We start from the raw sequence: 16,047 nt of genomic DNA on the forward strand, positions 1-16,047 counted from the left end.
AGTTGACATACAACTGGCTCAAGGCCTGTGGAGATTAGATACCGCGACGCATAACAAACACATAACGACAATTGCAAAATAATACTCGCTGAATATGTAGTGATAGTGGCTTGCTTGTAAGTTGTAAGTGTTGAATGTAAACGAGGCGTTGGTTTTTCAAAATAGGTCGTCGTTAGTTACGTTACGTGTGATGGGTAATTTTTCTTTTAAAAGTTAGTTTTCTTCACCGAATTTCAGTGGCAATTCTTATTATTACATAATTGCATTCAAGCGCACGCACACGCAAATAGAATATTAATTTTAGATGCAGTAGATCTCCTTGAGAAAAAGTTCGCCCATGAAAGTACTGCCACCTTACATATTTCTGCCGCCAAGTAATAATGTGAGCATTACTGCGTTCCGGTTTTAAAGAGTGCTGGTGAAATTACAGGCACATGAGATTTGTCAACTTATTTCTCAGGTTGACGGGTGAGGTGGGAATGCCCCTCAGATCTTTCAATTTAATGCTCTGAGTGGCAGTGACAGGGAGAGGCGTGTCCCTTCACTTTATATAAAAAAAATGTATTTTTTCATGAATTAAATTGCATAATAAATTAGATACATTAAATGTTAGACTGATGAAAAATTTTAGAATACACAACGTCAAAATGTTCAAATGCGCTAATGGCATGTTTGTCGTACTAAGGGCTCTTACACATAAACACGATACGACGTCACGTCATAGCACGACGACGTCGTACCTTAGCGAGGCTTATGGGCTCTTACACATACGACGTCGCGTAGTGCTACGACGCGACGTCGTATCGTGTTTATGTGTAAGAGCCATTAGACGACGATTTCACTCAGCGTGCATTGCAGCAAACATTTTCCACAAGAACTTAGAGCTCCACGAGATGAGCTACATGTGAATGTGAAGTCAATCCAAAAATACAATGCCCTAAAAACAATTGCCTAACGCTAGATACGACATTCAGAATAGACAGGAGCAGAGCGGTATACCACAAAATCCGAAAACAAATGTTTTCAACCAGTGCGTCCTACCTGTTATGATTTACGGAGCCGAGACGTGGACACTCACGATACGTCTAGTCCACCATTTAAAGTCGCTCAGCGAGCTATGGAACGGGCTATGCTCGGAGTTTCTCTGAAGGATAAAATTCGTAATGAGGTTATCCGACAGAGAAGTACGGTCACCGACATAGCTCGTGCAATAAGCAAGCTGAAGTGGCAGTGGGTTGGCCATATCTGTCGAAGAACCGATAACCGATGGGGAAAACGAGTTCTAGAGTGGAGACCGCGACTCGGCAAACGTAGTGTAGGACGCCCTCCGGCCAGGTGGAGTGACGACTTGCGAAAGGCTGCTGGCGGGAAATGGATGCGACAAGCTGAGGACCGGGCGAAATGGCGCACAATTGGGGAGGCCTATGTCCAGCAGTGGACTGTGATAGGCTGATGATGATGATGATGAGAACGGTATGGACGTACACGTTCAACATCGAAATAAAAAGTAAATATGAGAACAAGGCGTCACTTAAAAAACGCGGCAATATATGCAATATACTTTTGTAAACAAGGCATGTATTATTGATATAGCGTCAATGCTTTATTTATTCCGTACATGCGTTAATTAAATCTACACGTGTATTGATAAAAAGTCGAAAACACAAAAAATGCTTGCCAATATCGGTGGCCAAATTGCGATAAACAAATTGTTGGTAAAAAATTTAGTGTTAAGCTAATATAAGACGGAAATATTGGGAACAGTTAAAAAAACGTTCTACAATTAAGCATTTATGTTTTAGAATGTTATTGTCATGTTTTTATAGAATAAAGTAACGCAATGATGATTCATTGATACGGTTCATTTTGCTTGGATCGAGCGGTACGGATACTGGATTTATCTCAGATTTTTTTTTTTTCAAACGAAATTAAAACCATTTGAAAAATGCATATCGTATAGTGTACGTGTTCTGTTTAGTTCAGTTCATACAAAAAAAAATCATTGGTATCTGTAAAGTACATATTGGACACAGCGGTTTTCTTGTAAAATTTCTAAGTAAGTTTGTTTTCTTTTTCTACCGTGAAAATTTTTAGGAATAGTGTTTTCACACTCAACTTTATTATATATTTTTTCCGAAGTGATTGTTTTAACTTTTTCCACTACTAATCTTTGTTGTGGTTTGTTTTTACTTCTTTTCTATAATCCCAATAAAATGACATTTATTTATACTTAATAATAAATAATAACAATGTGTCAGACAACCATACTAATTACCCTGTTGCAAACCAGAGAACTTCCTGTACAATGAGTAACGAAATTAAACTCTGGGCATTATCCAAAATGCCGTATCCATTACGGCCGTTTTCTCACTATGGATGACCTAAGGAACTACACTTTAAGTCGAAACTATCGAAACGCGTTGTCATATTCTTAGTTCTAGCCCCGATCGAAACTCAAGTTTGTAGATCATGCATAGTGGGTATACGGACGTAACTACGGATTACGTGTTTCGAGAGTAGGGTATGTCCTAAAGCGGTAATCGAACTCAACACAAATTGCTAACCATTGCGCACCTGTAAGTTTATATTATTTAAAAATCTAAAAGACGTTCGAAAACATTATATTTCAAATAAAGAGTTATAACCAATGATCGGAATAACTTTTGTAAAATGCATATACTTTCAAAAAAATAAGAAAATTCTACCAATTTTCCTATATATTCCGAAAAATTGCTAGTTGTAAATATAGTCTACTTATCTATTCCAAATACCGTCAATTTTTAATATACTTTAAGTGATTTCCCGAATCCCGTAAAGATCGGGGACAAAAAATGTCTATTCCGATCACAGATTATAATACAACACACGTTAATGTTCAAAAGTATGTCCACATTGTCTGAAATAAAAGGTGTGTGATAAAGTTAGAAACATTTTCGTTTTTAGTTACTATAGGCGTACAATGTGCCGGCTTTTTGCCGCGAAGTGTCGCCCACCCTTTACTTGTGTGATAAATGATAACAAAAGCAAAATTTTACCTTTGCCTCCAGTATTATATTCATTTTCATTTCACATCTACGCTGTATTTTGTGTAAATTACATACAGAAACAAATAAAATGTTCTTTTATGCCAATTATTTTTAAATTGATCATCGCTATTTCGTATTTATTCGTATTCTGTTTGAATATGGAATGTCCTTGAGAAAATATTTCGGTTATACCGCTAGATGGCATTGCCCATTTGTGAATACCTATTTTTCCTATGTAAATCGCGGTGTTATTATTTTCTGTTTGGCCTACTTAAAGGAATTCAACACGTTTTTGCCGCGTCACTTCTTGTGAGGTAATAAATATATATAGTATAATAATGTCTGGGATACAATAGTGATTTGTTTACTGACTAGCAGAAACGAACATCATATATACCCGTTTTTTGCTCGTATATAAAGGACAGTGACATTTTATATTCATAAAAATAATACGCAAGAGCTAAGCCGCTTAGTGCCTCATATTGTATAAAAAACCTAAGCAGACTTACCTTAATCTGATATGAGTTGACTTTGTGCTTTGGCAGAAGGTTGAACGTGGAGAAGTCCAGTCTTCTTGAGAATATCCCATTGGCACCAGCGCCAGCTCTGAAAACAAACAAACGATATCGCTAGAACATTATACGTAAACATAGAACATTGAAGGGTTATTAGCTTTGCGAAAAAATGTCACAAAAAGTTAAAAACTATATAGTATGAGAAGATTTAGTACAATGCGCAATGGTTAAAAGTATTCTATGTTTGTAAAAACTTCTTCTTAAACTCGTGCCCCGCACAGAAAAGTGTTAAATTGATGTAAACAATAGAGAAGTGTATCGCACATTTAAAACAATACCGTCAGTGAACGCCGCTTATGCTAATAATGCCGCTTTTTCAAATTTAAACTATTACCATAAGCTTTAAAAATAATTTCCCGAAAGTAGACTTTTTCAGTCAGTGACAGTATTGATTTCAACGTGCGATACGTACTATCGAACAGTTTGTGATCACAATCAATGAATCAAACTGCCTAGAAGAGACACTTGACTGAATTACCTCTGTTCTTCACCTCGTTAACTCACGAGACAGTGTCTGAAGAATATCTGGAGATTTTTAAAACAAAAGAACTACGGTAGAGTTCTTTTGTTTTAAAAATTTGAAAGCTTGCAAGTCGTATTTTGTAATTTTCTTACAAGAATCTGTCAGCTGTTATCAATGCAAAATAAAATGTATTAGTTTTTAATAGAAATGGCCTATTTCGCAAAGTAAAATAGTAGGTAATTATTAGATAGAATTCTTTATTATGTAAAGTACTTAAGTAGTTAGTGTATCTTTGTCATTAACCTGAAAAATTACAAAAATATCCTTGTTGTAGCCTTTTCTCGGTATGCTAGTTTTTGATATTACAATGTATTAGTTAGATGCGGACTACCGCATACAGTTACTAAACTGTCGCCATTAAATATGTGTTTATGTAATAGAGAACCATTTCAAAAGTCACATTATTACATAGACCTGAATCGTACCGTAACCATTCAGCCCCAAATTTGTTAAAATCGGAACGCGAATAACGCACATCGGTACAGTCGTGCACAAAAACCCCAAGCGAGTTCATCGTAACGGTAATGAATCAAAATCCAATTTGCGTGTAGTTCCTGTCAGACATCCCGCTGTCTGTCACCGCTGGTGAAGCGGTTTGTAATCGCATTACACGGATTTGCTCGACGCAAGCGCAGACGTCGATTTTTTATTTGATTCGCGTTTGATTTTTGTTAATTTAAATAAATTATATTTTACTAAAAAACTCAATAACAGCACAACATATTTATACTTATATAATTACCGGTTGTTAAATAATTTTTAGTTTAGTGCATATTTACTTATAATTAAGTTAATTTTATAATTTCAGTCACGTTTGTTAACGCTGTTCTATAGAAGTATGTGAGCCCACTGATTGCTAAATCGATTTAGACCCTATATATTCTAATTACAGTGGATATTCAAACATTAACTTTAAATAGTAATAATCCTGTTTATTAGTAGGTACAATAAGCACCTTTATAAACATAAAATGCAAAATCGCAGCTTCGGATTTAATGCAAAAGCAATTAAAGATAATTTTCCAAGCACTTTAATTTATAAACCAGACATTTATAAACAAGTTTCAGAAAAGGGTAAGTGGTCGTAGATAATGTCATCTTAAAATAAAAACCTATTTTGCTGGCAACATTGGTATACAGAACACGTTAAACAAGTAAGCCTATATGAATTGAAAAATAGGCTCATTGATTTTTAAGTAAGTTAATGAATAGAGCTTACTTACATTGATATAGTTTACGAGGTTAAGAGGTATGCCAAGGTTGTCATTGATGCAAACATAAAAAACTAAATACAATATTGTATTAAGGAACCTCTTTCAGCAACGTTCTCAGTAGTTTTGTTTAAAAACAAAAAACTACCACTACAGCCATTAAAGATTTACAACCGTTGGAAATGTAGCTGTGAGGCTGTGTGCAATCTCGTTTGGCGCCGTGCAAAAAGCAAAATAAAGTATCAAGGTTACGTAAAAACTTGTTTTTTCACTGCCAAGGTCAGCCGAATTAGATACCGGCGATACCGGTATCGCCGAGGCGTGTCAACAGTATTGTGTTTACATTCTCGTGTAGATAAAAAACGCCGAGTGTGTTCGTGGCTCTTAGAGACGGGTTTTATTTTTATTTCGTGAAGATTTTTAGTGCTTATGATGTCATAGTTTGACATTGATATAACATTTTTGTTATGCACTAGTACTTTGCACGTATCCATTTAGAAAAGTTTGTTTCATAAGTAGTTTTACCGATTCGAATACAGGACTTTCTCGTTAAACACCTGTTTATAACTTGTGAAATTCTTTGTAAGAATATAAATGTAGGTATTCCAACAAAGGAATAAAAGTTTCAGTCAATACATAATAACATTTTAACAAGTTATTAGTACCTAGTTATTATAGCAGACTATTCTATAATAAGTATGAATACAATAATTATAATTCACATTGAATTTGGTTTTCGAACAAAAACAAGGCGTACTGTTCATGAATATTCAAAAGAATTTCATTTTTAAACAATACATTTATCACAACACTTAAATTATGCGTTTGTATAATTAAAACGTCAGAAGCGTATGTTATTATTGTAATAAGTACTTTTAGGTGTACGTTTGATAGAAAACATTTAGTATTAGCTGTATGTATTTCTTAGTGTCTTAACAAAATGTTATAAATTCCTTTACCTATTTCACTGGCATGCTAAATCTTTAAGGACATTCGGGTTCTTTATGCCCTTGATTTAAAATTAATTAAAACATTTATATAAAATTATTTTAAAACAGTTTACAATAACACTTCCCCATTAACGCTAGCTTACAAACACCTCAAATTGGCTGGACTAACGTCTGCCATAAACACTGTGTTGACACGTTTAATTGTAGCGCCCCGTAGAGTACTTGAGTTACAGAGGAAGCACGGTCGACTTAATATGGGTAGCCTTGACAACACAATGGGTTACTTTAATTTGTACAAAAAAGCGCTCCGAATTCACGTAACATGATATTTAATGCTCTTTAGTTACACGTGTTACTTAAATTATCTCATTATAGATAAGCGTCTTAAAAGTTTGAGTGTATACAAACACTCTCATGTTTGTTGTTTAAGAGTGTATATTTTGTGCGAGTACAATAGGGTTGATTGAGAAGGGTTGTTTTAATAATTACGAACAACACTTTTCATCACGAATGTTTAGAATTTTAATAACAATATAACTACAAAAACTCTTCTGTTTACAATTACACCAAAAACAGCAGTTTTGAAATATAAATAGAGATACAAAAAAAGATACACCTAGTAGTCTAAACACGAATGGAACATGGCGGTCTTGGCCTTGAGCGCTAGTCATCTAAAATGTTCTGTAGCAGTAACAAAATAAAATAAAAAAGGCTTATGACTGTTTCCAAAGCATAGAACACAAAAGAAAAAAATCTAGTGCATATTTTGTTTCGAAAGACCTTGTTTACTGACATGAATGCAATATGGCGGACTTGGCCTTGAGAGTTGAATAAAAATAACGATGTTTTTGTCGACTCCATTTTATATCAGAAGTGCGGGCGGCATGCGTCCTGTCACGTCCCATACAGAACAATAATTTGCAGTGTAACATCTATGACGTATCGAAAAAAAAATATGATGATACGTGTATCACATGCACTGTTACGATACGCCTGCGTTTGGATAATTATTAATTACTCGATTTTGATACTTCCCCGTGTGCGATTTTCTTGTAATTATTTACCTACTTATATGACCTTTTGACACCGTGTATTCTCTGTGTAACTGCCTCCGTGGCGGAACGGTGACTGCCACGCAGAGGTCCCAGGTTCGATTCCCGGGATGGGAGAAATATTTGTATGGCCTATATTTATTTATCTCGTGAGTTTGGGTGTAATTTGTGGTTGTCTATGTGTGTATCCATGGCACCCGCACACAGGGTTTCCCTAGAGCTGGGCTATGTAGAGAGTAGGCGTTATTTATTATTATTATTCTATGTATGTCTAAGTTTGGCACATTATTAAAATATCTTTGTCATTGGATCGGTTGAGTTCATATAAACAAAACACGGTCTCGTTATCGTGTTTTTTAAAATCCATTTCATGTATAAATGATAATGTCAGAAAACAGTGCAATCGTTCGGCCGATCAACAAGTAATCCTAAAAATAGCAAAGTAACTCTATTGTCTTGTGATTGCCATACTGTGTAATGCAACTTGACGAGATTATCGTGTATCGCGAAGCACGCTCCGGCGTACCTTATCAGCTAAATGTTTACTTAGGACTTGAATAGGAATTTAAAAGGTGTGTTTTAGACGATAAAACGAGTATAGAGGAAGTTGATTTTGTATAAAACTATTGATACGAATTGAAATTTTCCAGCTTATGTTAAAGATAAAAAATTGTGTGGCTTTCAAGGAGACTTTTAATAGTACTGGGGTCTTACCATGAACTCTAATTACAATTCAGTATATGTTCGTTATAACAAAAAAGCGGGATGGTGATATACATTTCATGTAGCGCTATCTCACAACGATTCATTTTAGGTCCTAAACTGAATCGTAATAAGAGTTCATGGTAAGGCCCCTGTTATTGAATTTGGGAGGGAAGATATCCCACCAAAAACACACATTTGAAGCAATTCTATAATAGGTAACGTAATTTAATTATTTTCATAGCCTTCATGCATTACTTAAGTGCTAAAAACGTCCAGCTCAAGCTCCCAAGTTGTTTATAAAAGACTCGAGTTTATATTTAACAAACAGACCGCGAGGCCAACCAGTCCATAAAGATATTCGGTACATTTATTATGCTTAGACCGGCCGCGAAAACAACTCGCAACAATGCAAAAAAGTTATTCTTCATTTCCTTATTACATTTTATTAAAGGACATCCTTGCTAAAATCATATTACAGATCTTTATAAATAATGTAAACTAAATCATAACAATTATGCGTATGCTGACACGATAATTTGTTTCATAGCTTCGCATTGTAACTATTTTATTGTAGAACTTGACACGCTAAAGCCAAAAGCGTGCAATTAAGAGTCTAAGGTCAAACGTAGAGAAGTCATAAAATAATTTGTATTTACATTTATTAAAGAATGACGAACAAATTACCCGCGATAAGATCAATTTTCTTATGTTTTATGGCCAAGGAAATATTGCACAGAAGCTGGTACGTCGGTTAGGTAAGTTAACATAACATATTATGCAGTCCAATCGGTTACATTGGTGTAATAAAAAAAACCATTACAAGCTCTCACTCTAGAAAGTTCCTACGAGAGAAGTACGATATACATCTCCAATAATTCCGCCAATATTATTAATATATTTTATTTGTTTTATTATTTTTTTACGATATCAAGTGATGGGACGAACGAGTCATGCGCTTGGTAGTAAGTGACACGCCTGTCCACTCAGTTTTAAATCAAAAAATATCTGTCCACTTCGCCCGTCACCTTGAGACGTAAGTTGACAAGTTCCACATGCCTGTAATTTCACCAGTACCTTTACCCTTCTAAACCGAAACACAGTAATGCTCACGTTACTTCTTGGCGGCAGCAATGGGTAAGGTGGCAGGCAGTACTTCCGTGGACAACTCTCACAAGGAGCTGTGTACTGCTACTGAAGTACTACTACTAGAGTTGATATGGCTACGAAAAGATTAATACCACTCCATAAAAGAGGTTGACAATAAAATAATAAAATGGTCAAATGAATGTTCAGATGATTATGTACTAATTTGTGTAGTTAGACAGGCTGGTTTTAAGCTCTACCAGCTTGTTTAACCTCTATATTAACGGACTCATTGAAGAGCTGAGCAGCAGTCATATTAAAGGAAGAAGTATTAATAATTTAAGATGCAGATGCTTATGCAGATGATATTGTGCTGCTCAGCCCTTTAATTAGATGGTTGGTTTAATTGGATGGCAATTAGAGGGTTGAGGAAACTAATTTCCATCTGTGATGAATATGCAAAGTTACATGGCTTGGTTTATAATATTAAGAAAACAGTTTTTACGATCTTCAAATACAAACAAGGACCAGATTTTGTACCTGGTGTGTGTCTGAATGGTAGTAGGTTGTTTAGGGTGGGCAAATTTCGTTATCTTGGTCATACATAGTTACTGAAAGTCTTAGTTATAATTATAGTATTGAGCGATAAAGGAAATTGGCAACGTGTGGTAATATGTTGGCCAGAAGATTTGCACTCTGTTCAGATCAAGTTAAAGTAACGCTCTTTAAGTCGTACTGTCAGACTCTATATGTCTGTAGTTTGTGGGTTAACTGTACCAAACAAGCGTACAATGCCATCCGCGTTCAATATAATGATGTATTTAGAGCAATGTTTAAATTGCCGAGATGCTGTAGTGCATCTGAAATGATTTTGTTGGCACGTAGGACGGGTTTGCTGCTGTGCTTAGAAAGAAGGTTTCTTCTCTTAGACAAAGAGTGCTAGATAGAACTAATAGCATTATAGCTGCTATAGATAGTAGTTGCGACTCGTCCAAACGGCGACATTGGATTTCATGTAAGAAGTTATATCTAACACATAATATTAAATTCTAATTTAACATTATTTTAATTCAATGGATTTGTTATGTCTGAAATAAATGCTTATTGTTATTATTATTAATAAAATCAACAACATATAAACATTTATTTAAAAAACAATAAATATAAATCAAATTTTAAAAAGTCATTTGGGGACGAATTATAAATAAGAATTTCAATAAAAGCACCAATACGAGACGCATTAGAATTTACGAAGAATTTCTGTCTGATTCCTAATTGGAAACACGTATCTATAAAACCCGACTTATCATGGCTTACTACTTTGCTTCCCACATAAAACTGTACTGTGGCTGAATCTATTGTGATTTGAAAGTAGACACCTCGGGGGCTGCTGTAACCGGTTCCAGACTTTCTCATTCATGAGCCCACGTAAACTAAACCTGGTTCAACCGGTACTTACTTGATCTAATACTAAAACTTTTCACCCTTTTCATCGTATTTTAAATACAGCGATCAAATACAACAACAAAACTGAAATAAAAACAAAAAACTGCTGCCATTACTGCTGCAAAACGACCAAAATCTAATAAATTTTAATTAAGCAGGTGCTTACTAAGTGATGTTCAATAGAAGCATACACATCCATTGTAAATATAATCGTTAGAAAAAAAACGAATATGACGATTCGAATAAAATCTATAAGACAAAAACAGAAGCCCGAGGCGACTATGTGGCGCCATTCGAACGCTATGGATTACGTGCCTCGAAATTTCCAGCTTATATTCTCAAAGGTACAACACCCACATACCGCGGATGTTGACAAGACGCGGCTAAAGGACAATGCATCAATACAATGTAATGAATTATGAATAACATGTTCGATAGATGCGGTCGTAGCAAAGCATGATAACTAGCAAGCTTATTTGAAAAAGCATAATTTATCGACGGTGAAAATTTCAAATGTCATAAGAGACATTTTGTCAATTAGGACATAAAGTTGTACAAACTGCAGCATATTAAGCTAAACATTCATCTACGTTCTGGGGACGATATCGAACAAAAGTGTATAGATTGATGAGTTGTCGACTGTACAAGTATTAAGATTGTACAAGATACATAATTTTTCATATTTTTAATATATAATCTGCGTCACATACAAATATTCTAAAATTTATATTTCAGAGATCACCAATTTAACGTATTGACAGGTAATGTTGTTTACAATTATGGAAATAAATTTTTCTAGCAAAAAAAAAAAAGCTACACGATGTGATTTTAAACACAGTAATTGCATTTTATTGATGAAGCACCGTTCCATGCGGTAAGAACTAGAGAATTGCCGGTAGGCATGAGCCGCATCCATAAATCTCTAGGAACGAGATTGTAAGCCCGTGGGTGTTACTTGATTGGCCATTGCAACTTAATTAAACAACAAACTTTAATTTTACATCTATTATTGACGTCTTCGGTGGCGTTTTACAACAGGAAGTACCGGTTTTTATTCCCAGTTGAAAGAATTAAGGAAAGAAACTTTTCTGGACGCCTACCATTTTCATTTCGTTCTGGTACTCTACAGTTTGATTCGGTGTAATACGTATACTTATCTGACATATTTATTATGCTTTATTATCTAATCTCAAAAACGTCTTGTCAATTATTACTTGCACGATAAAATATTTTTTTGTAATAAGAAAACTCAGATTGCTGTTAGTCTTCTCAAGCCAAATCTGACTATGTCCTTTAGATTTATTGAACTGAACTTACTTAAAGTATCAACCAATATTAATCGATGTAACGTACTGTTTTGACCACTTAAGTCACGCGTCACACTGCACAGATGTAAGTATGTTAATGAGAAAGCTTAAGGCCATGAACGTACATACATACATGTAATTATATCTTACAGTGGATTGAAATAGGTATTTACGCTAAAATTTCTGAGTCTAGAATGCACTAAAAGGTATCACGTGTATGTGAGCTAATGTGTCTGATATAAGTATACACAGACCGAGTTGTAAACAAAGAAGGCCTTGGCCTCGGCGGAACAATGGGCCCCACTAAATTTGATTACCTAACAGCGCCGGTTATTTCGCTCACGATTTTTACCATAGCAGCGCGAGCGCCCGCCGCCGCCGTGTCCGCGCCTACGCACATAATCGATTAGTTTTAGTCTTAAAGCTAAAATAAATTGCTAAGATAGTAATAACGTTATGTAAAATGAACTTGTTTTAATACGTCTTTTTTAATGTGAAAGTTCTTTGATGTATATATTTATTAGAGGAAATATTAATCTTGTTACAATTACGTACACAGTAAGATTAATGTTTAGTACGTATAACTCCTTAAAACAAATTAATACGACCTATTATGAATAGATTCATTCAAAACTCAATTGCTTATGTTAAAAAATACATGCAAGGTCAGCCAGCTGTCCGAAGATATAATCTTATTTATAAAAAAAAAATAGTGCTAGTGTGTTTACTACGATTTTTTATACGGTTAACGCGTTAAATGGTCATTTATCACGTGTACAATAGCGTCGTTATCTATTTATATGCAAATAACAAGCTTGGATGTCAGTGTAATTACTGCTAAACGTATAATACCGTATACATATAGATAATCTATTAAAGAGTAACTTATCTAAATTAGGCAGTGTCTTGTTTTATGCATAACAAAAACAAAAACTACACATTCATTATAGTGAAACATTCAATGCAAAAACCATTTCCAACTTCTAGCACCCAAAATAAATTTAAATCTCTCAAACTTTTTGATTAATCACTATGGTTAAAAGAGCTCCTACAAAACCAACATTTCCCATGGTTCAAGGTCTCACGGAACCCTCATTATAATTTCGAGGCGCTCCGTTCCGCATAGTGTTTGAAAACTTGAAAACAAAGGCGCCGCCCTTGGATTATTCTTAGATTTCAATAAGTGAAATATTTCGTGGAAATATATTTCCAGAGACTGGGACCCTGGGCCCTTTTAGACAAAGGAACATAATTTTAGTTCCTTCATTCAAGTTTGGGAATGTCGGTAGGAGATTGTATTGTAATTGTATTGTTACGATAGAGTTCAAAATCTATACCTTTTATGTGATAACGTGTTCAGAATGTCATAATCAAATTGCACCAAAAATCAAATCACATCAACAGGACAGGTGACCAAAAAAATTTAATATCATTAGTAAAACATCGTGATATTTATGAAAATTTAATATTACAACATTCTACATTAACTGATTTTAACCTATACATATACTTCACAGTAAAATTTAGTTCAACAATATTTTCAGCTTAGGGAATTTCGAACGCATTCGTAGCAACCAATTGGAAAATGGGTTGAGATGAAGAGTTCCAAACAAACGGGTAATAAAAATAATTAGGCAATTAGATCAATTGAATGGGGGCGTGCGATCGATCTGGCTATCTTCATTGTATGTTAAAATAAAAAATATCTTCATTGTATGTTAAAGAAAAAACTCAATCGACTGTTACAAAATTTATTTACGGCATGTTTACATCAACCGAAATCGTTTCTAAATAAATCTTAATATTACAATTTATGGGTTTATAGCGTTCTGTGATTATTTACTCTAGATAAACGCGAAACATTTAAAACTTTTTATCGTTAAGCAAAGATCGACATTACGTCAGTTCTGGACTATTAAATATTCTAAATAATATTTTGCTATAAATATGAATGAATGGCAAAAACTTTGAAGTACTCGATAGTCCTTTTTTTATAACATCAGATGTCGGGACGAACCAGTCGTGTGCCTAATGGTAAGCGACACACCTGTCCATAACAGTTGCAGTGCCAATGAGAGCTTTAAATCGCAAAGATCGGAGGGGAACTGCCATTGCGCCCGTCAACCTGAGACATAAGTTGACAAGTCCCATGTGTCTGTAATTTCACCAACATCCTTAACCTTCAAAAGCGGAGCACAGTAATGCTGACATTACTGCTTGGCGGCAGAAATAGGTAAGGCTACTTCACAAGGAGCCATACTGCTATTCAAACTTCGTCGTTTTACGTCTCAAAAGTATTCGTTTTGTTCTTAAAGCTTAAGCTTTATTTGAATATCATAAATAATTTCTATCGACTTCTTCTTCATTAAAAGCAGTCATTGTAAATAAAATGACATTCTTACTTGCTCGTGCCAATTAACATACAAAATAGAAAATTTATACTCACATTTGTTTACCGATATGATCTAGCATACGATGTTATAACAGTGTTACGTATGTATATTAACACATTGGCGAGCAAATTCTCGCTGGACTGAAACCCCACGGGCCTCCCGTTAATCAGATGGCTTTGTTTTAGGCGAGGTTAATAGTTTTATAGTGTGTTACTATCAAAATTTAGATACTTTGTATCGTTAAAAAATCTAGATTACTGGGAGCACGTGTTTTAACTCGAGATATTTGTTGTTGGATAAAACGCTATCTGCGAAGAGCCTCATAAAAAATAATAATAATTTACACAGCTAAATGCGCATTTAAAATTCGAACGCTATTTTGCGAACGATAAGTAAAAATCTTTTTACACTACCGATATTGTCTGTGAAACTGAATTCCTTTTGTAGAAAACGAAAACAAACCAGCCAGTACATTTTATTTAATGCCACTAACTAGCTCCACAAATATCATGATCGTTTAAGTAAATGTCACAACTCTACACCGGCTAGTTAATTGAATATCATTATTCAGTGGAATCAATGATGTTTAATCGACACTGTACACTGTTATAGTTCTCTACTTGAGTGAAAACAACAAATCTTCTGGGTATTTATTTTAATGCTAGGCTTGCTGCATAAATGTCAATAGCAAACTTCGAATATAAGCGGTATACTGTTAGCTTATATGATCAAGTATATTGATAGTGATATTTCAATTCTCTTTTTACTTATACTTCTCAAGCAGGAAGTAATATTTTGTTTTGTTTCTGGAAAGATCTCTCGGTACATTCAGTGACTTTTTAAGGTAAATTACTAGAAATTCCAAACTAGAAAATATATTATTATGGTAGATTTCGTCCTACCCGAGTAATGGAATATACTTCAAATCAACATTACAAATCTATATTAAAACTAAGCGTCGACTGCCTTATTTAGTTTAATAACTAAAACTCGGGTATTACAGAAATAAATGAGACGATAATTGACTCCAGAAATAACAGAGTGGTTAGTTGTAAACGTTGTAAAAGTCGTAATTTTCGCATTAACTCAAAGCAGGCGCATATTACGCAACTCTGCAATGAATACAGTATGCGACCAATATAATGATAGAACTGAATAAGAAACTAGTGCCGAATGATGATATACTGTGTACTGTACTGTATAAACCCGTATATGTGCTAATGGTGAAATCAACTTGAGTGTATTATTCCATAAATAACGAATTGCGTTGGGAATGGTGTTTGGGGCATTTAATGTCTTTAAATATTTCTGTCATAGTATGTATGTAATATAGTAATCAAATATATTTCTTATTACAAATCTTAAAAAACAAGGTAAAAATATAGAAATAAAAAACTACATTAACATAGTTATTAATACAAAGATTGATCACTTAGAAAAAATCCTTCGATCTGGCCGGATTCGAACCGACGTCTCTTAGCAAACCCAGCTAGACGTTATGCCAACTAAGTCACGGGACGAACCAGCGGACCTCAGGAATTTTTTTCCATGTGCTTGTTGTCGAATGTTTGTATTTGGTTTTTCCAAAGACTTTTTAGTCGTAGCGGTATCTATGAGAAATCTATGAAAACATTTCATCACCCAGTTAGACACCTTTACAGGTACCAACTATAGCTAGAGATGTCACTATTAATTCAAATTTTTTTTTTCAATTAAATAAAAAAAAAATTACAATAATATTTATTGTAAACGTCTTTTTCTAAATAATATTAAGTGA

The 16,047-nt window shown here is 34.4% G+C and overlaps 1 protein-coding gene across 1 annotated transcript in view; it reads right to left on the reverse strand.

Annotated features, from left to right (window-relative positions):
• The window catches only part of LOC113227005 (headcase protein-like), an 86,890-nt gene that overhangs the window by 49,579 nt on the left and 21,264 nt on the right, over window positions 1-16,047 (reverse strand). The window contains exon 2 of the mRNA XM_026459858.1: window positions 3,536-3,632. Coding sequence (XP_026315643.1) covers window positions 3,536-3,632 — 97 coding nt within the window. The remainder of the gene's footprint in view (window positions 1-3,535; window positions 3,633-16,047) is intronic.

The sequence above is a fragment of the Hyposmocoma kahamanoa genome, unplaced genomic scaffold (assembly GCF_003589595.1).
Source record: "Hyposmocoma kahamanoa isolate Upper Pololo Valley unplaced genomic scaffold, ASM358959v1 202, whole genome shotgun sequence".
Lineage (NCBI taxonomy): Eukaryota > Metazoa > Arthropoda > Insecta > Lepidoptera > Cosmopterigidae > Hyposmocoma > Hyposmocoma kahamanoa.